At 43.5% G+C, this 26972-nt stretch overlaps 1 protein-coding gene across 1 annotated transcript in view; it reads left to right on the top strand.

Moving 5' to 3' along the window:
• ylpm1 (YLP motif containing 1) overlaps positions 1-26972 on the top strand; it is a 103895-nt gene that overhangs the window by 16498 nt on the left and 60425 nt on the right. Inside the window, exons 3-6 of the mRNA XM_078234335.1 lie at positions 9032-9298; positions 15540-15725; positions 20022-21109; positions 22147-26664. Coding sequence (XP_078090461.1) covers positions 9032-9298; positions 15540-15725; positions 20022-21109; positions 22147-26664 — 6059 coding nt within the window. The remainder of the gene's footprint in view (positions 1-9031; positions 9299-15539; positions 15726-20021; positions 21110-22146; positions 26665-26972) is intronic.

Genomic DNA, 26972 nt, shown 5'->3' with positions numbered 1-26972 from the left:
TTGAAGTTAGAAGGATTTTGCAGGCTTCTGTAACTCTATCTCTGAAAGCTTTAAGACTGTTAATTTACAGCAAGTATGCTGGGGTTTGCTAACTATTTATTTGAAAGTGGTTTTGATCTATGCATGAATGGGGATAATTTGGAACTGGAACAGTCGTAGTGTTTCATTTTAAAATCTTGTTCAACTGTTAATGGCTAAGCTGCTTCATTTATTAGAATTTATTTGAGTTGCCGGCAACAATGCACCCCCTCCCCGATGAGCTTAATGCATTCTATGCTAGTTTTGAACAAGAGGTCAGCGGGAGAACATCATCCGCCACAACACCCTCGGTTGAACAGGCATCCAAGGTCACATCACAGTCGTCAGATCGGTCTTCTTGAAAGTTAACCCACGTAAAGCGATTGGCCCGGACGAGCACTCAGATCCTGCGTGGACCAGCTGGTGCTGGTATTCGCAGACATTTTCAACCTCTCCTTATTCTGATCTGAGGTCCCTACCTGCTTCAAGAAGATGACCATCAACCTTGTACCAAAGAAAATCCAGGCAGCGTGCCTTAATGACTACGGCCCGGTGGCTCTGACATCCATCATCATGAGGTCCTTCGCAAGGTTAGTCATGGCACACACCAACTCCAGTCTCCCAGATTGCCTAGACCCACTATAGTTTGCCTATCGGCGCAACAGGTCCACAGCAGATGCCATTTCCCTGGCCATATACTCAACCTTGGAAAACCTGGAGAGCAAGGACACTTATATCAGATTCCTTTTTGTTGACTACAGCTCAATCTTCAACACCATTGTCCCAGCAAAACTCATCTCTGAACTCCATGGCCTAGGGCTCGGCTCTTCCCTATGCGACTGGATTCTAGACTTCCTAACCTACAGACCACAAAAACTAAGGATAGGTAACGACACCACCTCCACGATTATCCTCAACACCAGTGTCCTGCAAGGCTGTGTCCTCAGCCCCTTACTATACTCCTTACAGACTTATGACTGCATGGCCAAATTCTGCTCCAACTCCATTTTTAAGTTTGCTGATAACACCACTGTAGTGGGCCGGATCTCCAACAATGACGAGATGGAGTACAGGAAAGAGATAGAGAATGGTGTGATGACAATCTTTCCCTTGATGTCAGTAAAACAAAAGAGATAGTCATCGATTTCAGGAAATGTAATGGAGGACATGCCCCTGTCTACATCAATGGTGATGAAGTGGAGATGGTCAAGAATTTCAAGTTTTGAGGTGTTCAGATCACCAACAATCTATCCTGGTCCCTCCTCGCCGACATTACAGTTAAGAAAGTCTACCAATGCCTCTATTTCCTCAGGAGGCTAAGGAAATTCGGCATTTCTACAGATGCACCATGGAAAGCATCCTTTCCGGTTGCATCACAGCTCGGTACGGCTGTTGCTTGGAGCAAGAAACTAGAAAGAGTTGTGAACGTAGCCCAGTCCATCACGCAAACCAGCCTCACATCCATTGACTCCATCTACACTAATCGCTGCCTCGGAAAAGCAGTCAGCATAATCAAGGACTCCCTGAACATGCTCTCTTCCACATCCTTCCATCAGGAAAAAGATACAGAATTCTGAAAACGCATACCAACCGACTCCAGAACAACTTCTTCCCTGCTGCCATCAGAGTTTTAAATGATATCATCACACATAAGCTGATCTTTCTCTTCACCCTATCGTTAACTGCAACACTCTATTCTGCACCCTATCCTTTTCTTCTCCCCAATGTACTCTATGAACGGTATGTTTTGTCTATAACAGCTTACAAGAAACAATACTTTTCACTGTATCCCAATACATATGATAGTAAATCAATTCAAGTTATATTTAAACTGTTATTAAATAAAGTTTGCTTTACTGTAAAAGACCCCTACCATGTCAGTTGAATCATTCCTGGAAAGAAATATCCTATTCCCTCATTTATGGCAAAAAGGAAAAAATGTTTGAGTCCAGCCTGGCTAGGATGTAACTTGAGGTTCAGGTCCAGGACACTAACATGACAGATTGTGGTTGAGTGCAATTTTGCTGCTGCTGATGGTCCACCATGCCTCATGGATGCCCAATCTTGAGTTGCTAGATATGTTCCTATTTAGCACTGTGGCAGTGCACCACGACATGATGGAGGCTATCATCTATGTGAAGACGAGACTTAGCCATTTGAATGGCTTACTAGTCAACCACGTTGCTGTGGGTTTGGAGTCGCATGTAGGCCAGACCAGGTAAATATTTCAGTTTGCCTTCTCTAAAGGACATCAATAAACCCGATGGGCTTTTACGACAATTGACAATGGGGGTTTCATAGAATCATAGAATCCCTACAATGCTCATGATCATCATTAGACTTTAAGTCCAGATTTTTGTTGAATTCAAATTTCATCATCTGCTGTAATTGGATTTGAGCTCCTGTCCCTGGAGCATTCCCTTTGTCTCTGGATTACCAGTCCAGTGATAATACCATTGCACCTTCACGGCCTGTAGAACTGTTATGAACTTTTAAGTGGGAAAAACAAAAGATATATTCATGCTTGATTGGATGCAGAAGGAGCGCAAGGCTCTCACAGTCAATGTTGTGTGCATAGGAGAGGTGATGGTCTTGTGGTATTATTGCTAGACTATTAATTCAGAAACTCAGCTAATGTTCTGGGAACCCGGGTTCGAATCCCACCACGGCAGATGATGGAATTTGAATTCAATAAAAGCATCTGGAATTAAGAATCTACTGATGACCATGAAACCATTGTCAATTGTTGGGAAAACCCAACTGGTTCACTAATGTCCTTTAGGGAAAGAAATCTGCTGTCCTTATCCAGTCTGGCCTACATGTGACTTCAAAGCCACAGCAATGTGTGGTTGACTCTCAACTGCCCTCCAGGGCAACTAGGGATGGGCAATAAATGCTGGCCATCCAGCGACGCCCATGTCCCACAAATGAATAAATAAAAAAATCAGCACGCATTTCACTTCACGTGCCCTTGCTTTACATGCATATCACTTCAATTATACTGGTAGGAAAAAAGCGATGTGGATTGAAACCAATGGAATATGACAACTTTGCTCATGGGCAACAGTCAACGAAATGTCTTGTGGGCTGCACTTGGAACACTGATGGATCGCATGTGGCCCCCCCGGGCCACGGGTTGCCCACCACTGCTTTACTGAATAACCTGAATCAACAGGCCAAATGATAGTGTTTGATATAATTGCGGTTGTTTCAATCTAACGTTGCAGAATCAGGAAGGTTGAGATGTCAGGCAGGCTGAATTGAAACATAGGTGGTGGAGTTGGAAATAGGACATGAGCTGGAAGAGAAGTTGCATATTCAAAATTTTTGGAAACCAGCTTCCCAGAGATTCAAGCTTCAAATTTTTTGATCAAGTGGGAATTGGTGTCTAAAGTTTAACAAATTGAGGGGGAAACTAGTGGTCAACAGACTTCATGTAAAAAGTATAATTTTCTAACTAAAAGGAGAACGCACAAATCTTGATGAAATTGCAATTTTAATTTATTTTTCGATAGGCACAATAGGCGACCCGCCCTGATGGAATCATAGACATTTTTGTAAGCCAGTGGAGGTGTAGGTCACACGCCTGAAGCTTGACATAACCTAAACTGTCACTTCAGTACTGACTGAGTGCTGTACTGTTGGAAGTGCTGTCTTCCTACTAAGATATTAAACCAATACTCCAATCTACCCTCTCAAATGGACCTAAAAGATTCTATTGCACGTTCCAGTCCTCTCTGGCCCAGGCCAATTTTTATCTCTTAACCAACATCACTGACAGATTAACTGGTTCACCTCAATGTTTTGAGAGACCTTATGTGCAAATTAGTTGCTGCATTTTTTCACATTACAACAGTGACTACATATCAAAATGTTTATTGGCTGTAAAGCACTTTAGGACAAACAATATGAAAACAAGACCTATGAAAACAAGACCTTTATGGAATGCTGGCTCCCGAATCTAACTGGGATCCTATTTTGTAAGATGCCATCTGAATTACAAACCAATTCCTTTCACATGATTGGCTTTGACTCTCTGCCTCTCCATTAAAGTCAGTGCCAGCTAAAGTTGAGCAGTAAAATATTATTTACATTGTCACAACTTTACAGAGAACAAGATGGTGGTGATGAAAATTTTGAGTCCTGTTACTACAATGCATCTTTCTTCAAAGATTCAATTGTTTCATAAATGCTCATGATTAAGGTCATTCTTGATTTACTTAATATGCTGCAAACTACTAAATGGGTTGTTGTATGAATGAAAGTAGCTTTTGGAAACTATCTTCTGAACAGCTTGGTTGTACACAAGCTCCATATTGTCTACATCAACCTTATTATTTATAGACCTAATGTATTGAAGTTCCTTTGTGAGTGGAAGCTGTTTACTGTTATGAGATTGGGAGGAATAATATATTACCTTGTGTGGAATTAGATAATTATTAGTAGCATTGAGAAACAGCACATTGATATGTATATTTATGTACCCATGTATTTCAATCATTACAATGTTACTCTTCCTATGTACAAAATCACTTTTTATGCCATGAAAATAATGTCAAATATTCAGTGACATTTGAAAATAACAGTATCGAGTTTCTAAAAGAAATGGGCCAGCAGTAATACATTACAGCCATGTATTCATGACTGAAGCACCTGATTCTACTGGGTATGATTCATTACCAGATTAATCCGGAGTTGGATAAAATCTAACTGTGGCTGCTTGTAAATTTGAATTTAGTTTTAATAAAAACACTGGCAGAAAAAGCTGGTATCAATAAAAAGTCACTGTAAAAAGCTGGTATCAATAAAAAGTAAATAAAGCTGTCAGATTATCATAATTCATCTGATTCACTTATGCACTTCAGGAAAGGAAACTTGCCATCCTTACCTGATTTGGTTTATAAGTAACTCTATTCCCATACTAATGTGACTCTTAACTGCTCGGAAATGGCATGACAATTCTTTAACTGTATCAAATTGCCAAAAGTAAGAAAAAGCACATAGACCACCCCGCTTCAAATTAAGCATCAGATTTGAGTACAGCAAGGGCACAACCAGCTGAGTTGATCCTGCAAAGTCCTCCTCACTAATGTGTTGCAGGGCCAAAGTTTGGAGAGCTGTTTCTGTTCGAAAATAGAGCTGATTTAAACAATTCATATTTGTATTCTGGGTATTGCAAATAATGTATCAGTTTAAGTATAATTTGTGTTTCTGTACTTGTGTGCGATGAAAGGCTATAAACTTTAGTTAGCTCATACCAAAGAAAGGTACCTGCATGTCTGCTGATTTTGGTTTCACTTTAATTGTAATTAAAGTTTATGATGTAAAAGCAATTATATAGGTTATAGAAAATTAAGCTGTTGCATAATAACCAGGGCCCCACTGAAAAACATAAGCAATTAGGTTGAGTTGGCACCAGGTATCTGAGAAGAAAGCAGCTCTCGCAGAAACTGCCACCAGAAGCAGGACAATGAAATAAAGGGCAGAAAGCAAATCCCAGAAGCTAAAGAACAGAGTTCTAAAAAACAGGGAAAAAAGAAGTCCCAAGAAGCTTGAAGTCAGAGGGACAAAGAACTGCAATCTGAACGAGGTACTGTTCACGGAAGTTAAATAAAGTGGGAGAGAGAGGCTTCTAGTTAAAGATAAAACTACAAGGTGCAAATCTGGTGAAGTTGGTTAGTGAGAAGCCAGATATCTGAAGTAATCCTAATGTTGGTGACACCTTAATACAGCCTGTGAAGCAGTAGTGTTCTGTTGGACTAGAAAGGGCTCTCTTGGCATGGGCTGGGTACCTGAGAGATTGTGTGGAAGCTTGAATGCGTATAACAGTCCAAGGCAGAGGAATACTGAAAGGAGAAGTTGGAATTCTGGATGTAGATCCTTGTGAAGGCATCAAAGAGCCTTGTGTGGGAGAAGATTTCAAAATGTGTTCTTTGAGAGTGGTGATTGGAAACCTCCAAGTAGAAGTCAGAGTTCCAGTGAGACCTTTTGGCACACTGTGACAAGTATCTGGTGGGATTTGATGAGAAGCCCACAGAAATTGAATAGGGTGGCATCTGTCACTTGGTTTCAGAGGGTAGTGTGTCAGACCACATTTCACCTATTGGTTTACATGGATTGTGTGTTTACTGAGAACATTAGAGTACAAGCTATTTTGTAACTTGCAGATCTGTGTATCTGAAGGTGTCGTGGGAGTGAAGGAATAAATGTTTTATTCTTTTGTTATAAGTCAATCTGCAGTCCTGCAACGCTGTTCATCCACATCTCTAAACAAAAATAAAAGTTACGATTTGCTGAGTCAGAGTTCCACTCTGAGATCTGACTGTCTGGTAGTAACATCAGTTGGGATCATAACAGTTTCACAGACTAAGCAAGCAACAGCCTGATGTGACCATGCTCAGAGTCATGTCTATCTGACAAGGTTTCAGATCCTCCATCGCCATTCACGCATATGTCTCGTCTCACGAAAGGAGCAGACCTACACGAGGTGGCAGTACATTGGGTGGAAATGGCCCTGGCTCAGAAACCATCAAGTTTCATGGAATAAGATTACACAAGGAAAACTTCTGATTCCCACCCCTGGCTTCCCTCACTAATAAGTAATCACTCCTCCGTGTTGAACAACACTTGGAGGAAGCTTGGACAAGAAGTACTTTGGATGGGAGACTTCAGTATCCATCAATAAGTGGTTTGGGAGTACGACCATAGACTGAACTCTGAAGAATTTAGGCATTACACTGGATACGCAACAGGTGGTGAGGGAGCATTAAACCTGCCCTGGTCTTTACCAATTTACTTATTGCAAATGCAGCTATCCATGAAGTTAGTGTTATTAGGAATGACAGCATATTTGTTGAGACAAAACCAAGTCTTCACACAGGACACCCTCTCTTGTATTGTTTGGTGCTACCATTGTGTTAAGTGGGATAAATGATAGCTGAAAATTGAGCATATATGCGATGCTATGGGCCATTAGTAGAAATGTATTCTACCAATACCTGTAACTTCATGGCTTTTATAAAATCACTTCTCCAACACCACCTGGCCAATCTTGGTTTGATGAGGAGTTGAGAAAAACATGCTAGGAGTAGCACCAAGCATACCTGTTAATGAGATGCCAATGTGCTGAAACTATAGCACAGACTTAATTTTGTGCTAAATAGCTTAAGCAGCATGAGATAAAGCTAAGTGATCCCACAACCATTGGATGAGATCAATGCTGTACAGTCCTGTCACATCCAGTTGTAGATGATGGAGGACTGTTGAGTAATTAATTGGATGATTCTATGACTAGAAGCTTCTAATGCTCAAACCTTCACCACAATAAACAGGAACCTGTTGGGTGTGATGGATGGATGTAGTTAACTCTGCACCATCCAGATTAAAACAACCTGCTTTATTGGCAGCCCATCCACCACTTTTAAGTATTCACTTCATCCATCACCAACACAACATGCTTACTGTGTGTAAAATTTAGAATATGCACTACAGCAACTCACCAAGGCTTCTTTGACAGCACCTGTCAAACTTGAGGACTCTGCCACTTCGAAGATCATGGGCAGCAAGTGTATGGGAATACATTCAGCTCCCAAGTTCCTCTCCAAATCACACACCATCTTAACTTGGATATATATCACTGTCCACTCAGTGTTAGTAGGTTCAAATCCAGGAAATGTTTTCTAGATAGTTTGTGTGAATGCCTTGAACATATGGATTGCTATCTTTCTGCAAAGCCTAGCCTTCTGAAACCTGACACAACCCTATCTCCTTCTCTTCACAATTGGTGGTTTTCTAATGAAGGGTCATAAACCTGAAATGTTAACAGTCCACAAATGCTACTTGCCCTGCTGAATATTTGCAGAATTTTCTGTTTTTATTTGAATGCATGGATTTGATAACTGAAGGCTCTTCACATTTTGTAGATCAGAAGTATGTCAAAATTAAACATTTGTTTGATTATTGGAATCTTTCTTGTAGCTCAGTGCACAGAATTGATTTATTCACTGTTTCTCAGAATTATGAGGAATATGTTTTATGATTCAGCATGCTGCAGGGCTTGTTTGTAAGGATTGTTTACTATCCTCTCCTGTTCCTTGGAACAGATCACAGAGGTTCCCAGGAAGTTGCTACGCCTTTCTTCCAATCATGAGAATCCCTTGAATGGCTGATGATCGAATGTAGTTAAGAGATACATAGGTTAATTATTGGGCAGTATTACCAAAGACTAGATAGCATGAAGCCAGTAGAGATAACTTTAAGGCATATAGTGATATGAGAAGAGTTATGTTCAAGGGACAGTTTAATGTTGAAGATTAACAAGAAGAATGTTGTGTTTAACATTGAGGAGATTTGTAATTACTGTAAATCTTTTAACGCTCTAAATTTGTCTTGGAGTTGTAGCTTGAGCAAAGTTGGTATTGTATATTCCTCTGTGCCAAAGACATGAACGCTATATTGTGATTTTCTGATCTTTCATGTGATGTAATGATCAGGCAAATTGGATTGTAGAAGTTGTTAGTTAGGACTGGATAACCAGTTGTGCTAGATCAAAACAAATATCTTGCACTGGAGCAGAAAAAGGAATTGGATGATTGTATATTGTGCAGCCATCGAGTGGGTAAACAAAATAGTAACATTTTGAAATTACTATCTTGTTCTGGGACACACTGTAACTTAGTGCGGTCAAGACAGAGTAAGACAAAATTTATAAAATGGGAGAGAAGCACAGGATGAAAAGTGCAGTATTCATGTTTGAATTTCCACTTGCAATATTATTGTAATCTTTTTAAAAGTTTAAAATAGGTGCTACTAGGTACTAGAATTTCCCACATCTAAGAATATATTAATTTGATGAAAAAAGTGCTCTTGATATAAGATGCATTTCAATTTTGGAATATTTTGTACTATAGTACAACATGGATTGCATAGAACATCAACCCAGCAGCAAATTTACATTCATGACCCTTGAGTTGTAAACATAAATTAACATAAAATATCTGCATTCTCTTGGCAGCAACAGCAGTATTGGTACCAGCAGCACTTGCAGAACCTACAGAAGCATGGAAACAAACAATATGGAGGTCAGCAGGAACAGAGCCAGGATGTAGAAGTGAATCAGACCAGTGACTCTGTGCAGCAAAAGTCAGATGAGACCAAACCCTCTTACACTACTCAGCCACCTTTGCCACCAGCTCCACCTTATGAGGCCCCCAAAACGCAACCACCACCCCCACCGCCCAAAGAGGAGATACCACCACCACCACCACCTGAAGAAGCAAAGGTAGGCAATACCTTCTTATATCTTTTGTGCAAATTAATGACACTTCCTTTGTTTCCATATGGAAGGGAAATGTTAACAAAAGTATTGCTGAACTTGACATTATCAAGTTTATTTTTAGGATATCTTGGATAAAGGTTGAGACCTGTGAATCTATTTTTGCAGTTCCATTTGATTGCAAGGAAATTATCAGTAATGTTTTTTCTGGTGATTTGTGATAAAGTGTATTTTTAAGGGAGCTATAAAAAATGTGCAGTGCTTAAATGGATGATAATTGTTTTGAAGTCATCAGAGTAATTCACGCAGTGGGTCTGGAGATTAATAACATGATTAGTTCTAAATATTTGACTCCTATTTGATGAAGTTACCAGGGGGTTGAAAAGAGTAATGTGGTTGATGTGTATATCGATTTGTTAAGATAAGAGATAAAATGCCACACCATAGATTTGTTAACATAATTAAAACCCATGGAATTAAAAGGGTAATGGCTGTGCAAGTCAGAAATTTGCTAAGGGACAGAAAGCACAGTAGTGGTGAATGGTGGTTTTTTTCAGACCGCAGGGAAATGGTGTCACCCAGGAGTCAACATTGGGATCAGATTTTTTTTTAATGACCTGGACTTGGGTCTACAGGGGGATTGAAAAAACAGAAAATGCTGGAAATGCTCAGATCTGGTAGCATCTGAAGAGAGAAACAGAGTTTCAGATTAATGATTTTTTATCAGAAACGGGAAAAGTGAGAGATGTAGTAGGTTTTAAGCAAGTGAAAGGAGAGAATGGAAAAAAGGGAAGATCTGTGATAGGATTAGGTGGCAAAAAGGTTCTCAATGCAAGGCCAAAGGGAGTGGTAATGGGACAAAAAAAAGATCTAGAACGGGTGCGAATGACAGTTGTAAGCAGGTGCTATCTGAAGGCAAAAAATGGGAAGAAAAGGAAATATAATTTGAGACATTGATCTCTGCCCTTCCCCTATTTTGTTCCTATTGGTTTTGGTTTTTCTTTTTGCATTTGGAATGCAGCTGTTCAGGATTCAGCCATCTGCACCTTTTTGTTTCTTGTCCCATTATCATTATTTTTGACATTGGACAATTACACCTTTCATCACAATTGCATCATCGATGTTTGATAGCTTGAATGTTGAATTCTGGAAGATTACAAAGGTAGGGATGGGCATGGCCATGAGGGCATTTGCATTGAACGTAAACATCAGAAGTTTAAATTTGGATTTTTGAGGAATGCAATCTAGTGTCGGCCGTTGAGGACAAGGTTGGATGAGTGGAACAAGGAAAATGGTAACGGCTGCAAGATTTTAATTGTGGGAAGTTTATGGGTGTAATTGAAACTGGAGGCGAAAAAGGATATCAGTAACAGAAGGGTTATGTTAGGAGTTGGAGGCAAGTTGTTACAAAGGTTCAAGTTGTTACAAAGGTTCAAGTATTCTGGAATCTCCTGACGATGCTAGAATGCCACAACATAACATATTGGTGATGAGATGAATCAATTGGATGGCACAGCCTACCTGTGAGTACCTGGTTCGATTGAAGTTTGGAAAAGAGGGATACCCACCCGAGTGCCTGTTCTGAGCGAATAGACTCAGCAAATAGACTCAGAGGGCGTTGTCTAGGTAGTGCTAGATCCTGAGCAGATGAAGTAACAAACCCAGTGTGGCCAGCGATTCAGAGAGATTGGGAAATATACAAGAAAAATTTAAATGAAGCGAGATTAGCCTTCAGGAACAAGGAAAGTGCAACCTGATAAAAGAAAAAAAGGACAGGAATTTGAAATAAAAGGAGGTTATACCCAGCTAGAAAAAAGCTGTGTTTCAGATTTGAAGAGCAGAAATCTGGAAAGAAGTTTTTTAAAGAAGATATTGGCTGCAGTTAAACAAGTTCAGAAGTAAAGGGAGAATAAAGTCTCAAGGAACTGCAAAGCTTGTACTAAGAGCACAGAAAAGTAAAAAGCTGAGATCAGCAGGTCTCCCGATCTGAACAAAGCTGACAGGAAACCATTTCCATTCCCGCTCTGAGGACCTACAGGCAAAGAAGTCCGAAAGTTTTCAGAAGAGGAGAAATCCTTCAGCTGCTTAAAAATAAAATCTGTTAAAACATTAAAAGAAGATAATGGCCCAAAAATGGATAGCTCCTATATCTGAGTGAAATTAACAGAAAGAGTGGCATCAGGAGAAGGAGAGAAAAACTGTCTTCAGCCAACCAAAACGAATAAAAACTGCCGAAATTGTTGTCCATGTCGTCCACCAGCTGAAAAGGAGAAATTATACAGTTTACAAAGGTACAAGAAGGAAGAACTGCAGTTTCACACCAAAACTGTAAAAGTGTGGGTAAAGCACAGACACAGAGAGAAACACCAACTGTGGCTGTTTAAAACAATTAAAATGGTAAGTTTTACAACATTTAATGAAACAGCCTAAAGAAGGAACTAAGGCAAGGGACGAAGAAAATCAGTGACGACCCCAGATAGAGGGCAGCTCTAAAAAGAGAGGAAGGTAGGAAGAGTGATGAGGTCCTGCAGCAGCAGTTTAGGGAGTTGGGTAGAGAGTTAAAAAGCAGGACCTCTAGGGTTGTAATCTCCGGTTTACTCCCTGTGCCACATGCCAGTGAGGCTAGAAATAGGAAGATAGTACAGCTCAACACATGGCTAAACAGCTGGTGTAGGAGGGAGGGTTTCAGATATCTGGACCATTGGGATCTCTCCCAGGGCAGTTGGGACCTGTACAAGGAGGACGGGTTGCATCTAAACTGGAAGGGCGTAAATATTCTGGCCGGCAGGTTTGCTAGTGTCCACACGGGAGGATTTAAACTATTTATTTTGGCAGGGGGATGGGAACCAAAGCAAAGGTCAATTAACTGAAGGGAAACCAGAGAGTAGGGCCAGTAAGACTCGGAGAAAGAGCAGGCAAGGTGTGGTTGCTAATCAAAGATGGTCTGGTGGATTGAAGTGCATTTATTTTGTTGCAAGAAGTGTAACAGGTGAGGCAGATGAACTTAGAGCTTGGATTAGTACTTGGAACTTTGTTAAAGGAAGGACAGGATTGGCAGCTTAACATTCCAGGACACACATGTTTCAGGCGGGACAGGGGGGGTGTAAAAGGGGTGGGGGGAGTTACACTACTGATTTAAGGAGAATATCACAGCTGTACTGCGGGAGGACACCTCGGAGTGCTCATACAGCGAGGCAATATGGATAGAGCTCAAGAATAGGAAGGGTGTAGTCACAATGTTGGGGGTTTACGATACAACAGCCAGCGGGAGATAGGAGGACAGATATGTAGGCAGATTTGGCAAGATGTAAAAGTAACAGGATTGTTGTGGTGGGAGATTTTAACTTTCCCTATATTGACTGGGACTCACTTAGCGCAAGGAGCGTGGATGGGGCAGAGTTTGTCAGGAGCATCCAGGAGGGCTTCTTGAAGCAGTATGTAGATAGTCCAACAAGGGAAGGGGCTGTACTGGACCTGGTGATGGGGAATGAGCCTGGCCAGGTGGTCAACCTTTCAGTACGGGAGCAGTTCGGGAACAGTGATCACAACTCGGTAAGCTTTGAGGTACTGATGGATAAAAATAAGTGTAGTCCTCAAGTGAAGGTGATAACTTGGGGGAAGGCTAATTACAACAATATTAGGCAGGAACTGAGGAATGCAGATTGGGGGCAGATGTTTGAGGGCAAATCCACATCTGGCATGTGGGAGGCTTTCAAGTGTAAGTTGATAGGGATTCAGGACCAGCACATTCCTGTAAGGATGAAGGTGAGCTGGCCAGGTGGCTACAGAACTGGCTCGATCATAGAAGACAGTGGAAGGGTAGCAGTGGAAGAGTGCGTTTCTGAATGGAGGCCTGTGACGAGTGGCGTTCCTCAGGGATCAGTGCTGGGACCTTTTGCTGTTTGTAATATATATAAATGATTTGGAGGAAAATGTAACTGGTTTGATTAGTAAGTGTGTGGACGCCACAAAGCTTGGTGGATTTGCGGATAATGATGAGGTCCATCAGAGGATACAGCAGGATGTAGATCGGTTGGAGACTTGGGCGGAGAGATGGCAGATGGAGTATAATCCGGACAAATGTGAGGTAATGCATTTTGGAAAGTCTAATACAGATAGGAAATATACAGTAAATACTTTAGAGTATTGATAGGCAGAGAGATCTGGGTGTACAGGTACACAGCTCACTAAAAGTGGCAACGCAGGTGGAGAAGGTAGTCAAGAAGGCATACAGCATGCTGTCTTCATCAGCCAGGACATTGAGTTAAAAATTGGCAAGTCATGTTGCAGTTTTATAGGACCTTAGTTGGGCTGCACTTGGAATATAGTGTTCAATTCTGGTCGCCACACTACCAGAAGGATGGGGAGGCTTTGGAGAGGGTACAGAAAAGATTGATTAGGATGTTGCCTGATATGGAGGGCATTAGTTATGAGTAGAGGTTGGAAAAACTTGGTTTGTTCTCACTGGAACGATGGAGGTTGAGGAGCAACCTGATAGAAGTCTACAAGATAATGAGGGGCATGGACCGAGTGGATAGTCAGAAGCTTTTTCCCAGGGTGGAAGAGTCAATTACTAGGGGGCATAGGTTTAAGGTGCGAGGGGCAAGGTTTAAAGGAGGCAAGTTTTTTTTATACAGAGGATGGTGGGTGCCTGGAGCTCGCTGCCAGGGGAGGTGGTGGAAGCAGATACGATAGTGACTTTTAAGGGGCATCTTGACAAATACATGAATAGGATGGGAATAGAGGGATATGGTCCCCGGAAAGGTACGGGGTTTTAGTTCAGTCGGGCAGCATGGTCGGTGCAGGCTTGGAGGGCTGAAGGGCCTGTTCCTGTGCTGTAATTTTCTTTGTTCTTTGTTAACTCTGTTCCAAAAAAATTAGTAAGAAGTTTAACAACACCAGGTTAAAGTCCAACCGGTTTATTTCCAAGGGGCTTGGAGCTCCGAAAGCTTGTGTGGCTTTTGCTACCAAATAAACCTGTTGGACTTTAACCTGGTGTTGTTAAACTTCTTACTGTGTTTACCCCAGTCCAACGCCGGCATCTCCACACCAAAAAAATTAAGCAATGCAAGACCTCAAGGAAAAAATTAAGACATCAAGAAAGAGCTCAGGAGGTAATGAACACTCAAGCAGGAGGCAACACCAGACTGAGAGTAGGCAGTCAAAGCCCTCTGAGAGAGGGGTACTGCAAGACCCCAAAAGAAGGTCAATGAAAGGAGAGGATGTCTCAACTTGAAACACCAGTTTTTGGTGGTGTATAATTTTGTTTTTGGAATGGTGTGAGGAGTTACATTAAACTCCCAATGCAAATAACCAACCCAGTCATTATGTAACAATTATTAAAGACTATTTACTAAATTAAAGAAAAGACAAATACGCACAAATAGGACAAAAATACTCCAAGACAACTAAATATATAAATTACTAAATTTCATATAGAAATTATCCCTTGTTCCAAAATATATATGTGATCCTTGAGCTCCTTAAGACTTTCCCATTTCCAAACAACATCCAAATTAACTAAATCTACAAGTCAAATCAAGCTTATAGTTACCACACAATACAAGGCGGATGATCAAGTCTTGGAAGCAGCTTTTCCTGGTCCAGCAAAGGTATTTGAACTGCCTTTACAAAGGTTTATGCACTACCTTGGCTCTAAGTCTTCTTGGATGTTAAACTGGCTTATCAGATGTGAGATGTTAAACTGGCCTGTTAGCTCTTAAATGTTATAATGTCTGCCTGCTCCTGCAGGGGCTGACAATTATGCCCTGGTTCCTCTTTGAATCTCCTTCCTGTGTATGTGGGCTGTCTGCAGCTCTCACATTCCGTAAGTGTTGAAAATTAGCATCTGCATGCCTCCATAGACCTAATAGTTGTCTAGGTAAGCTGTTTCCTGATGATAGGGTTATTTGCACCCAATTCTGTCTGGATGCCTGCTAATTTCATTACTGGGTAAGGTCACATCTCATCATCCCCTTTAAGTGGTGGCAACTGCTTTCATCAGGCAGGTTTTAACTTGTTGTGCCGATCATCTCCTAACATTCTTTTTTAAATTCTTGTTCCTGCTGTTACGAGGCAGATCCATGACATGGAGGCATCAAGATCTTTATGCTACGTTTTCTGTGATTCTCATGTATGTTAGAACTTAAAAGCTATACCAATAATATCATAAGCATAGAATTTGTAGTTTCAGTCAAATATGCCTTGCAAAATACTTGCTACTCTTACATAGTGAATGTTCTTTTAGCCTACTATCCAACCTCCAGAGGATCCGGAGGAAGCAGAGAGGTTGAAGATGTTACAAGCAGCAGCAGCTCAATGGCAGCAACAACGCATAGAATACCAACAACAGAACATGATGCAACAGCATAATCAACTTCAACAACTGCTGCAACAGTACCAGCAGTTGATGCAGCAAATACAGCACATACAGGTTAGTGTCATCATAGCTATATAATTGTATCTGGGAGTGTTATGGTAACATTTTATTTTTCTTGATGTATTTATTAAGTATTGCCATGTTTTGGTACCACAACATAAGAGGAGCAAAATACTGTGGATGCTGGAATCTGAAACAAGAATAGAGTATGCTGGAAAAACTCAGCAGGTCTGCGAGCATCTCAGGCGATAGATGCTTTTCTCTTGAGAGATGCTGACAGATCTGTTGAGTTTTTCCAGCATCCTCTGTTATAATATAAAGGAAATCTGTTGGTTCTGAGACTGTAGGAATATTTTGATCTGGCATGGATAACTTTTCCCATGGAAGATTAATATTTATTACTCAAGATCCCAAATGCTGGGTACACCATTTTTAATGGCGTCTCATTTATTAATTAAGTAACCTAACATAAATATTCAACATTGTGACAATATTACATCAGAATGTTTTTTTTTTTTGCGACTTTAATTTCCCCACCTCCCCATCTCCTAGTCCCTCTTAGGCATCTTTTGTTGGCTGCAAGGATCATTTAGAGATCCCCCAAACTTTACCAATTAAGCTGTCAGTCAGTCATGGGAAGAAATGGCCCAAGTTGTCTGGACCTCTGATTTTTACAGTAATGCAGGTTGAATTAGACCTGCATGATTGAGGTGATGTATTCCACTGTCAAATTTATGACTTTAGAAGCAATTCTTCTGAAATTGTATTTGAATTATTAGTTAGATTAGGCATTCTGTTCATTGGTAGCAATGTAGTTACTAAAGAATTTTTTGTTTAGAACAGAACTTTTGAGATTATACTGGTGAGAGAAAAACAGTTGAAGTTTAGGTACTCAGTTTAGCAAACTGCAAGACGAAATGGGACTTGAATGCAACATTTTACCTATTGTTGGAAACCTAGCATCAGTCCGCATTGAGAGATGAAGCAGGGGATGGGCTGCCAGTACTGGCTGAGAGGATTCCATGTGTGCACTGATTTATAATTTTCGAAGGGATCTTTGTAAAGTTTGAATTTGGCATTTTAAAATCAGTTCTTATTCATAACTGAACATTCTAATTAAGTGCCCATAAGACACAAGTGATGATTAAAGTCTTCATAATTGAACTGATTTGTTTTTGTTTAATTTTGCAGAAAGAACTCATTCATGGGTTCATTCACACTCATAATTATTCATCAATAGAATGTTTACATTTTCTACTTGTCATTAAATCCCATAAAACAAGCAGGCGATAACACATGGCCAATGCATTTTTAATGCAGAGAATTATGATGTGATGTATTTTGACAGAATTAAATGATACAATTTTAAAGAGTTACAGGGCAGTACAGTGAGACCTGGAGCCATGCATATGCAAATCTATGAAGGTGGTAGGACCAGTTTGAAAAAATAACATGCAAGATCCTTGGCTTCCTAAATAGAGGCAGCAACTACAAAAGCAAAGAAGTTATGGTAAACCACTATAAATCAATGATTAAACCCCAGCTGAAGTGGATCTCAAAAATAGTCATCTCTGGATTAAGCCCGATACCAGGCATTAGTGATTACAGAAGTCAGCAGGTGGATCCCTAGCCAGGGAAATGCTGCAGGAGGAAGGATATTAGATTCCTGGGGCATTGCGACCAGCTCTGTGGGAGATGGGACCTATCGAAGTTGATTGTACCCATTTTTGGAGCGTATTTAAACTAGGCTGGGAAATGGGAACCTGAGCACAGATTCAGAAGGGAGAGAAGCAAAGCTGAAAATGGAAGGCAGGAAATTAGTAAACAAGTTGTCATCTTCTTTGATGATCACTTGCTAACGAGTATGATTGTCCACTTAAGAAACTCCTGTGTTATTGGACATGGGTTCTGTGGGTCCTTGCATGGCTGATGAGCCAGATACTAGATCCACATCTTCAACCATACTCTTGGCAGGGTTTCTGAGAGTGGGTTGGGTCCTTGGACTCTATGCTGGGATTCCTTTATGAGAGTCCTTTACCGCACCTCCTCTTGCTGTCAGGTGTCCTTGAAGAATTCTGTCCTTTCAATCAGGAGGTTCCTCCAAGAGGTCTCGACTGAGCAATAGACTCCCAGGCATTGATGTCTGTGTTGCATTTCTTGAGGTAAGCCTTCAGGGTGTCTTTGAAGTGTATCCTTTGTCCTTCTCTTGTTCGGGAGTCTACCTTGAGCTGGGCAAAGAAGAGTTGCTTTGATAATTAGGACTCTGACACCCTAAGCACATGGCCGGCCCAGCGGAGTTGGTTTTGGATGACCATGGCCTCAATGCTGCTGCTCTTGGCTCCTTCAAGGACGCTGATGTTAGTACGCCTGTCCTCCCAGCTGATGCGGCGAATCTGTCTAAGACAGCGATCTCGATGTGCTATCTGTATGTCATCCAAGTTTCTGAGTCGTATAAAAGAGTTGGGAGGATGACTGTCTTGTAAACGAGGATCTTGGTGTCACTATGAATGTCGCGGTTGTCAACGACACTCAAACTTAGGCGCCCAAAGGCGGCGCTCATGGATTGGTTACAATGTTGGATTTCTGCAATGATGTCAGCCTTTGATGAGAGGTGGCTCCCCAGGTAGGGGAAGTGTTCCACATTTGGGAGGATTATTCCGTTGATCGTGATGGAGGGAGGGACTGGATCTTGACTTGGGGCAGATTGGTAAAGGACTTGTCTTCTTGAGGTTGAGACTGATTCTTTTGTATGCTTCTACAAAGGTGTCAAGCATGGCTTGGAAATTCTCTTCTGAGAGAGCAGAGGTGGCGATATCATCTGCACACTGACATTTGACCGATGTCAGTGTCATTTTCTTCTTGAGTTTCAATCGATCAGTTGAGGTTGAAAGTTTTTCTGTCCATCCTGTTGACGATGTCCACTCAACTGGGAAGCTTTTTCTTGACCAGCCGAAAGATGCTGGCGGTGAAGGTGGAGAAAAGGGTGGGGGCAGTGACACATCCCTGTTTGACTCCTGTCTTGACCTCGAAGGTCTCTGTCTTATTTCTGTCGATGAGGGAGTTCGAGGGTGGTGATGAATTTCTTTTGGAAAGCCAGCTGTTGACAGGGTCTTCCATAAACACTTCCTGATTTACTGAGTCAAAAGCTTTGGTCAGATTGATGAAGGGCATGTATAGTGGCTGATGTTGCTCCTAGCATTTCTCTTGAAGTTGTCGAGCAATGAAAGTCGTGTCCTCTGTTCCACAGTTTGGTTGGAAGCCACGCTGGCTTTCCAGAGGATTACTTCAGAGACTGGGAGAAGGCGGTTAGCGAGGATTCGAGCAATGATCTTCCTGGCAATGGAGAGTAGGGAGATTCCTGCTCGTTCCCGTCTTCATCCTCGAAGATGATGGTGACGGCATCCCTGAAATCGGCAGGAATTTCTTTTCTGTCCCAGATTTTCAGGAACAACTGATGGAGATGACACATGATTCTTCAAGCTTGAACATTTTTGCGAGAATCCTGTCCATTCCTGTGGCTTTTCCATTCTTCATGTATCTAATGGTGACTTTGACTTTGTCCACACTTGATGGAAGTCCAAGATCATCTTTGATGGGGAGTTGGGGGATTTCCTCAAACGTGACCTCATCTATAAACAAGTATGGAAGGCAGAGAAAACAAAAACTGGAAAAAAACAACAAGGTAGTTGTTTGGTGCTGAGTGGGACACACAGCAATGCAATAAATCTAATGAATAGGGCAGATGAATTGAGGGCAGAGATAGATGCTTGGAAATATGACAGATATTACTGAAATGATAGCTCAACACTCCTGGTTGCAGAACTTTGAGAGTTTGTGAAACACATTTTTTTAAAAAGGAGGGTGAGTTTACATTAATTCGAGAAACAATCACAGCTGTGAGGAAAGATTATACGCTGGAGGTTGAACTGAAGAACCAGAAAAGGGACATTCACATTAAAACCCCAAACACTCAGAGGGGAGATAGAAGGTGAAATATGTGGGCAAGTTACTGAGGAGTGCAGAAACAGTAGTCACGGTTTACAACTATCCTAATACACACTATTATATTAATTAACCAGAGTAAAACTAAGTACTTGTCCAAAATAGTTGTGTTCTATAAGATTCTAATGTGATTAATAAAATCCTAACTTTTTCAGGGCGGGTCAGCTTTGCAGGTCTCTTGCTCAGTGTAGTATTCTTTATGGTGACCAATATTCGCTATCTAGACTAAATGTTTGTCAGTGGAGGAACAAAATCTCAAGCATCTTGATGAATAAGATGGTAGTGTAAAAAATCAGTGGACTATTTAAAAAATAGGACTTTTACTGTAATGCATTTCTTTTTCTTTAGTCGATGCCTCTGGAAATGCAGCTGAGACACTTAGAAATGCAGCAGCAACAGTTTATCCCTCTTTATCAAGAATGGCAGCGACAGTTCCAGATTTGGAAGGCACAGCTCCAAGCCTATCCCAACAAAGATCAGCTCCAACAATATGAAACTCAGTGGAATCAATGGCAAGAGCAAATGGTTTCAACAAATCATCACTTCCAGGAAAGGATGGATGCTCTCAGAAATGTTCAACAGCAGTACATGAACAGTCAATCCCAGAGTTATTTAGGAACTACGTCAAGCGGACTGATGTCTCAAGCACCACCGCTGCCTCCAGTGCCGCCCATGGGATTGCCCCCTACACCACCAATAGCTGGTTCTTCTGTAGGTTCAACACAAGGAGTGGCCAGCTCACCTGCAGACCCAGCTTCTTCAGAACCAAAAAGCCCGCCTGTCTCCCTGGCGCCTGCTCTGGTATCTCAGGCTCCACCAGCATTATCTCAAGCTCCTCCACTGGTGACTCAAGCACCTCCACCAATGACAGTGGTGCCTCCGCTGATGACTGTGCCTCCTCCACCAATGACTCTGCCTCCTCCGCTGATGACTGTGCCTCCTCCGCCGATAACTCTGCCACCTCCATCGGTCTCTATGGCCCCTCCTCTGGTCTCTATGGCCCCTCCTCCGGTCTCTATGGCCCCTCCTCCGGTCTGTATGGCCCCTCCTCCGGTCTGTATGGCCCCTCCTCCAGTCTGTATGGCCCCTCCTCCGGTCTCTATGGCTCCCCCTCTGATCTCTATGGCCCCTCCTCCAGTCTCTATGGCACCCCCTCCGGTCTCTATGGCCCCTCCACTCGTCACGCAGGCGCCTCTACCCATCAAGCAGGCCCATATGCCCAGTTCTCTGGGTCCTTCGTCATCATGCCAGACTGCTACTCCAGTTTCTCAGAACACTACACTTACCACAGAACAGAAAAGGCCCTTGATTCCAACACCACAGGCTGAAGTAATGGTGTCTCCTTCAGGTTTAAAACCACATGATAATCGATTTGGGATAAAGCCATCTGAACCATCACAAAGTGGACTGCGGTCTGAAGATCTCAGAACTTCAAGGTAATTAAAGTTCATATGTATGTATGTAAAAATGAGCTGGTTCTTTTTGTACAAAAGAGGATCACTCAATTTTATATTGGGTATGGTCCGTGCTTGTGGTGTGTCTCTCCCCCATCCCTAGACACACGCCTTTACCAGCTGTTTGACTAACAAATCAAAGCATTACCTCAACTCTAGATGATTGATTTGTTTCTGCCAGTACTGGTGTGTCGCTTCCTGTGCATTGCTGTGTTCCTTTCAGTTTAAGAGCTGCAAATGAATGGCGGGTCCCACCAGCTCATTATGTTGGCGCATTCACTTGCTGCTAGAATTAATTTTGCTGTCTTTAGAATGGGTCAAATGGAATTGAATTATGCTCCCTGTGAAATTGTGATTAAATGCATCTTTCATTTGTTCTGTTTTTCACATTAGAATTGAATATTTAGACCTCCGAGAAGGTGGTCGTAGCTTTGGGAGGGACTGGTTGGCTATCCCAAACTAAACTTAAGAACCTAGTTTATATTCCATTTGTAATAAATTTTATACTACCATTAAATGGTTGAAGTTGCAATTTATTTCCCTTTACTAGTTTTTGTTTACAGCATATTAGTTCTTTTGGTTCAGTAAGTTGCAGCACTAAAGTGATTATTTTGGAAATATTGCATTACATTTTGCATTTTCTATTAGAGAAGACCAGATGATACTAATGGTCCCCTTTAAAAGGAAAATGTTCTTCGGTTGCAATGTTTAGAATTGTGTAATGCATGCGATATACAGTCTGCATTTCTATGCTGAATAAATGAATAGGAAACATTGTTCCTCAAAAAAATCAACTGGAAAATGTGGTGTGAACTGACTAGCAAGCTTACTGCCATTTTACAAAATAATCAAAATTGAAGTAAGTTTTTTGATGAACTTGGATTAATTCAGTGTGTAATCTTTTGGGAAAGGAATTTGGTGCACTTCATCACCAAAAGTAAAACAGGTTTCCTTAGAATTTGCCAGGAGATTTTTAAAAGCAAAAGTGACCCTTATGAATTATTTCTTTTTCTCCAAAGGTTTGATGGACCACGTGGGAGAGGAATGCAAAGATTTGATGGACCAGGAACAAGAGGGGGTTCTCGTTCACGTTTTGATTTAAGAGGTCCTAGACTCCAAGGTCACCGATTTGAAGGACCCCAAACGAGATTTGAAGGACAGGCTTCCGGTCAGCGTGATGAGGGTGAGGCTGCAAGTCAGCATGCTGAGAATGACGTTCCAGTTCAGAGTGTCGTAGGTCAGTGCACAGCGGATTCAGCTATGGGTCAGCAAATTGAGGATAAAGCTCCTAGTCATTACCGTGAGGCTGAGGCTTTGAATCAGGCCCCTGCTCATCGCTTTGAGAAACAGGGTCCTAGTGAACACTTTGAAAAGCAGCTTCCTGGTAATCGCTTTGATAAGCAGGCTCCTGGTAATAGGTTTGACAAGCAGGCTCCCAGTAATCGATTTGACAAGCAGGCTTCTGCTAATTGCTTTGACAAGCAGGCTCCCAGTAGTCACACTGAGAAACAGGGTCCCAGTGATCTTGCTGAGAAACAGGAAGTCGTTAATTGTGTTGAAATGCAGGTCCCCAGCAGTCGCCTTGAGAAAGAGTGTCCAGGGAATCGTGTTGAGAAAGAGGGTCCCAGTAGGCATGCAGTGAAAGAGGGTCATGGCAATCGCCCTGAGATGCAGGGTCCTGGAAATCGCCTTCAAATACAGGGTGTGGGTAATCGCGCTGAGGTGCAGACTCCGAGTAACCGTGCTGAGACACAGGGTCCGGGTAATCGAGCTGAGACGCAGAGTCCGGGTAATCGAGCTGAGATGCAGGGTCCCGGCAACCGTGCTGAGACACAGGGTCCGGGTAATCGAGCTGAGATGCAGGGTCTGGCTAATCGAGCTGAGATGCAGGGTCCAGGTAACCGTGTTGAGACACAGGGTTCAGGTAATCGGGTCGGGTCGCAGGGCCTGGGTAATCATATGAAGAAACAGGGCCCGGCTAATCGCGCCGAGACGCAGGTCCCGAGTAGTCGCACTGACACGCAGGTCCCAAGTAGTCGTGCCGACATGCAGGTCCTGGGTAGTCGCACCGACACGCAGGGTCCTGGCAATTACCTTGGGAAGCAGGATAGTTGCTTTGAGGAGCAGGATCTCCATAATCGCCTTGCTAAACAGGATACAGGCAATCTCCTTAAGAATCCAGGTCCCACTAATTGTTTTGCGATGCAGGGTCCTGGCAGCAACATTGAGGGCCAGGATTCGAATAATCGCGTTGGACTCCAGGGTCCAGGCATTCACTTTGAGAAGCAGAGTGCCAGTAATTGCGTTGAAGCCCAGGGCGATCGCTTAGAACCGCAGGGTGCAGGCAATCGCATTGAGCTGCCAGGTCCGGAAAATCGCTATGCGAGCCAAGGTCCTGGTAGTTGTAGTGAGGACCAAATTCCTGGTAATCGCTTGGAGCAGCAGGGTCCCAGTAATCGCTTTGAGAAGCATGGATCTGGAAATCGTTTTGAAAAGCAGGGTCCAGGGATGAACTATTTTGAAGGCCAGGGCCCAAGCGATAATCGCTTTGAGGGCCCAGGGAGTAATCGCTTTGAGGGCCCAGGGAGCAATCGTTTTGAGGGCCCTGGGGGCAATCGCTTTGAGGGCCCTGGGGGCAATCGCTTTGAGGGCCCAGGGGGCAATCGTTTTGAGGGCCCAGGGGGCAATCGCTTTGAGGGCCCTGGGGGCAATCGTTTTGAGGGCCCTGGGGGCAATCGCTTTGAGGGCCCTGGGGGCAATCGTTTTGAGGGCCCTGGGGGCAATCGTTTTGAGGGCCCTGGGGGCAATCGCTTTGAGGGCCCGGGGGGCAATCGCTTTGAGGGCCCGGGGGGCAATCACTTTGAGGGCCCGGGGGGCAATCGCTTTGAGGGCCCGGGGGGCAATCGCTTTGAGGGCCCGGAGGGCAATCGCTTTGAGGGTCAAGGGGGCAATCGCTTTGAGGGCCCTGGGGGCAATCGCTTTGAGGGCCCGGGGGGCAATCGATTTGAGGGCCCGGGGGGCAATCGATTTGAGGGCCCGGGGGGCAATCGCTTTGAGGGCCCGGGGGGCAATCGCTTTGAGGGCCCGGGGGGCAATCGCTTTGAGGGCCGGGGGGGCAATCGCTTTGAGGGCCGGGGGGGCAATCGCTTTGAGGGCCAGGGGGGGAATCGCTTTGAGGGCCCGGGAGGAAATCGCTTTGAAGGCTCAGAGGGTAATCGCTTTGAGGGCCCTCGGGGTAATCGCTTTGAGGGTCAAGGGGGCAATCGTTTTGAGGGCCAGGGTCCAGGGGATTGCTTTGAGGGCCAGGGGGGCAATCGATTTGAAGGCCAGGGTCCAGGGGATCGCTTTGAGGGCCAGGGTCCAGGGGGTCGCTTTGAGGACCAGGGTCCAGGGAGTCGCTTTGAGGACCAGGGTCCAGGGGGTCGCTTTGAAGGCCAGGGTCGGGGGGGTCGCTTTGAGGGCCAGAGTCGGGGGGGTCGCTTTGAGGGCCAGGGTCGAGGTGCCCGTTTTGAAGGCCAGGGCCGGGGTGGTCGTTTTGATGGCTTGGGTTCGATGGGTTGCTTTGAGGGTCAGGGTCCGATGGGTCGTTTTGAGGGTCGGAGCCCAGGAAATCGCTTTGAGGGCTGGGGCCCAGGGAATCGTTTTGAAGGCCAAGGTCTGGCCCAGCACTCTGCTGGTCCTGGCCAACGCTTTGACAGTTGTGGTCCAGGGTATCGTTTTGAGGGCCAGGTTTCCGGACAGTCCTTTGAAGATTCTGGTGCAGGTCAGTGGCTTGAGCACCCAGGTCAAGGCCAGCGTTTTGATGGGCAAGCTTATGGGCAGCGCTTTGAAGGTCAAGGACTGAGGCAGCACTTTGACGGTCAGGGTCCCGGGCAGCGCTTTGACGGCCAGGGTCCCGGGCAGCGCTTTGACGGCCAGGGTCCCGGGCAGCGCTTTGACAGCCAGGGTCCCGGGCAGCGCATTGACGGCCAGGGTCCCGGGCAGCGCTTTGGCGACCAGGGTCCCGGGCAGCACTTTGAAGGGCCTGGTGGAAGATTTCAAGGTTCACGGTTTGATGGCCCAAAGGGACGTGGGCTTTGCCCCACTGGGCCTTCTGTACTCAGTCCAAGACCCAAAGGCCTTCAGGCTACATCTGGGCACACTGGACAAGGTATGGAAGGACCCAAGTCTTCTCACCCATCTTTAGACAAAGTTGAGGAGCAGATTAAACCAGGTGGAAACAAGAAACTTGAGACCACAGCTGTAGGCAAAGATGTAAAACACAACACTGAAACAGTATCACTGCCTTCAGTAGAACAAATAAATGAAAAAAACGCAGCTCATACACCTTTGGCTGCTGCATGTCATAAAAGTTCAGATTCGATAGCAAATCAAGATTCATTGAAAAAAAATGTTGATTTATCTAAATCACATGAAAATCAGAAGGAAATGGACATTTCTGAGGCAGCAACCCCTTCAGTAACTGTCGCCCAGGACCAAAAACCTCCAATTGTGCAAAGCCAATCCAATTCATCGGCTACCACTAAGGCTATATCTGAGAAATCTGAGTCAAAAACTGTTGAAACAGACAAAAGGTTTGAATCTACACCATTGCGTCTGAATAATGATCGAGAGAAAGGTCCAGAGCATAGGCCACACACTGGCAAGGACTACCCTTCTATGCGCAAGAATGATGTTGACAGTAACATAGATGGTCCAGAGATAAGACCGCTGTTACATCATAGGATAGAAATGCAGGGACATTGGCATCAGGGGGAAGAAAGACCTTTAGATGATCATTTCTCAGGACCTAGAGGAGGTCCAGCTTATGAAAGAGAAAGAGCTATGTCCTGGGAAAGGGGAAATTGGACTGGCCCTGGCCAAGACTTTTGGGATGAAAGAGATCCATTTAGAAGAGATGAACGCTCACTTCTTCGGCGGCCACCTCTGCCTCATGAAATTTTAGACAGAAGGGAAATTAGAGCTCCACCTCAAATTGATGTTTTTGACCGAGGCTTTGACAGAGAATTTGACAGGAGTGGAAGGTCACGTGAACATGGTTTTAACAGAGACAATGAACATGATAGAGAATACTTCCACAGACGAGAAGAATGGGACCTTCATGGTTGTGGAAGGGACTTTTCTCCTTTACGCCCACGATCAGATAGATGGAGAGAAGAACCATGGAGGGATGAACCGGAACGGGGCTACCATCATGAACAAAAACGGGAACTGTGGGGTCAGGGCTATCCAGACAGGCCAGACTGGAGGAGAGATGAGCATGATTATCCTCCAGAAAGGCTTGGATGGCAGCGAGAACAGGTAGATGAAAGGAGATATCCTGATACAGACAACAGACGGTTACCCTTTGACAGCTTGCATGAGATGTCATCACAGCCTGGTCCTGTTCGTGCATCTGTTTTAGCTGAGGAGCCACCAGTGTCTTTCTCTGAAAAACCTCCCGTTGACCAACCACCTGGTGGACAAAATATAGTCGCATTGTCTGAACGAGAGCATGAAATCATCTTGAAGGCAGCACAGGAGCTGAAATTATTACGGTAAGTGGCTCTTTGTAAAGTGGATATATTTTGAGAGAATATAGCTATGTATCGTGGGAAAACATGGTCAGATAATAGAAGTCATTGAGAAAAGGTGATTCAGCCTCTTCAGCTTGCTACCTATCGCAAATGATGTCTAATCTACTAAAATACTGCTGATGCTGGAATCTGAAATAAAAACAGAAAATGCTGGAAAATCTCAGCAGGTCTGACCGCATCTGTGGAGAGAGAATAGAGCCAATGTTTTGAGTCGAGATGACCCTTCATCTGAGCTCTCCACAGATGCTGTCAGACTGGCTGAGATTTTC

This window comes from Mustelus asterias, chromosome 18 (genome assembly GCF_964213995.1).
Source record: "Mustelus asterias chromosome 18, sMusAst1.hap1.1, whole genome shotgun sequence".
NCBI classification, from domain to species: Eukaryota; Metazoa; Chordata; class Chondrichthyes; order Carcharhiniformes; family Triakidae; genus Mustelus; species Mustelus asterias.
The sequence above is the reverse complement of the archived record's forward strand: the minus strand, read 5'-3'. Positions and strand labels throughout refer to the sequence as shown.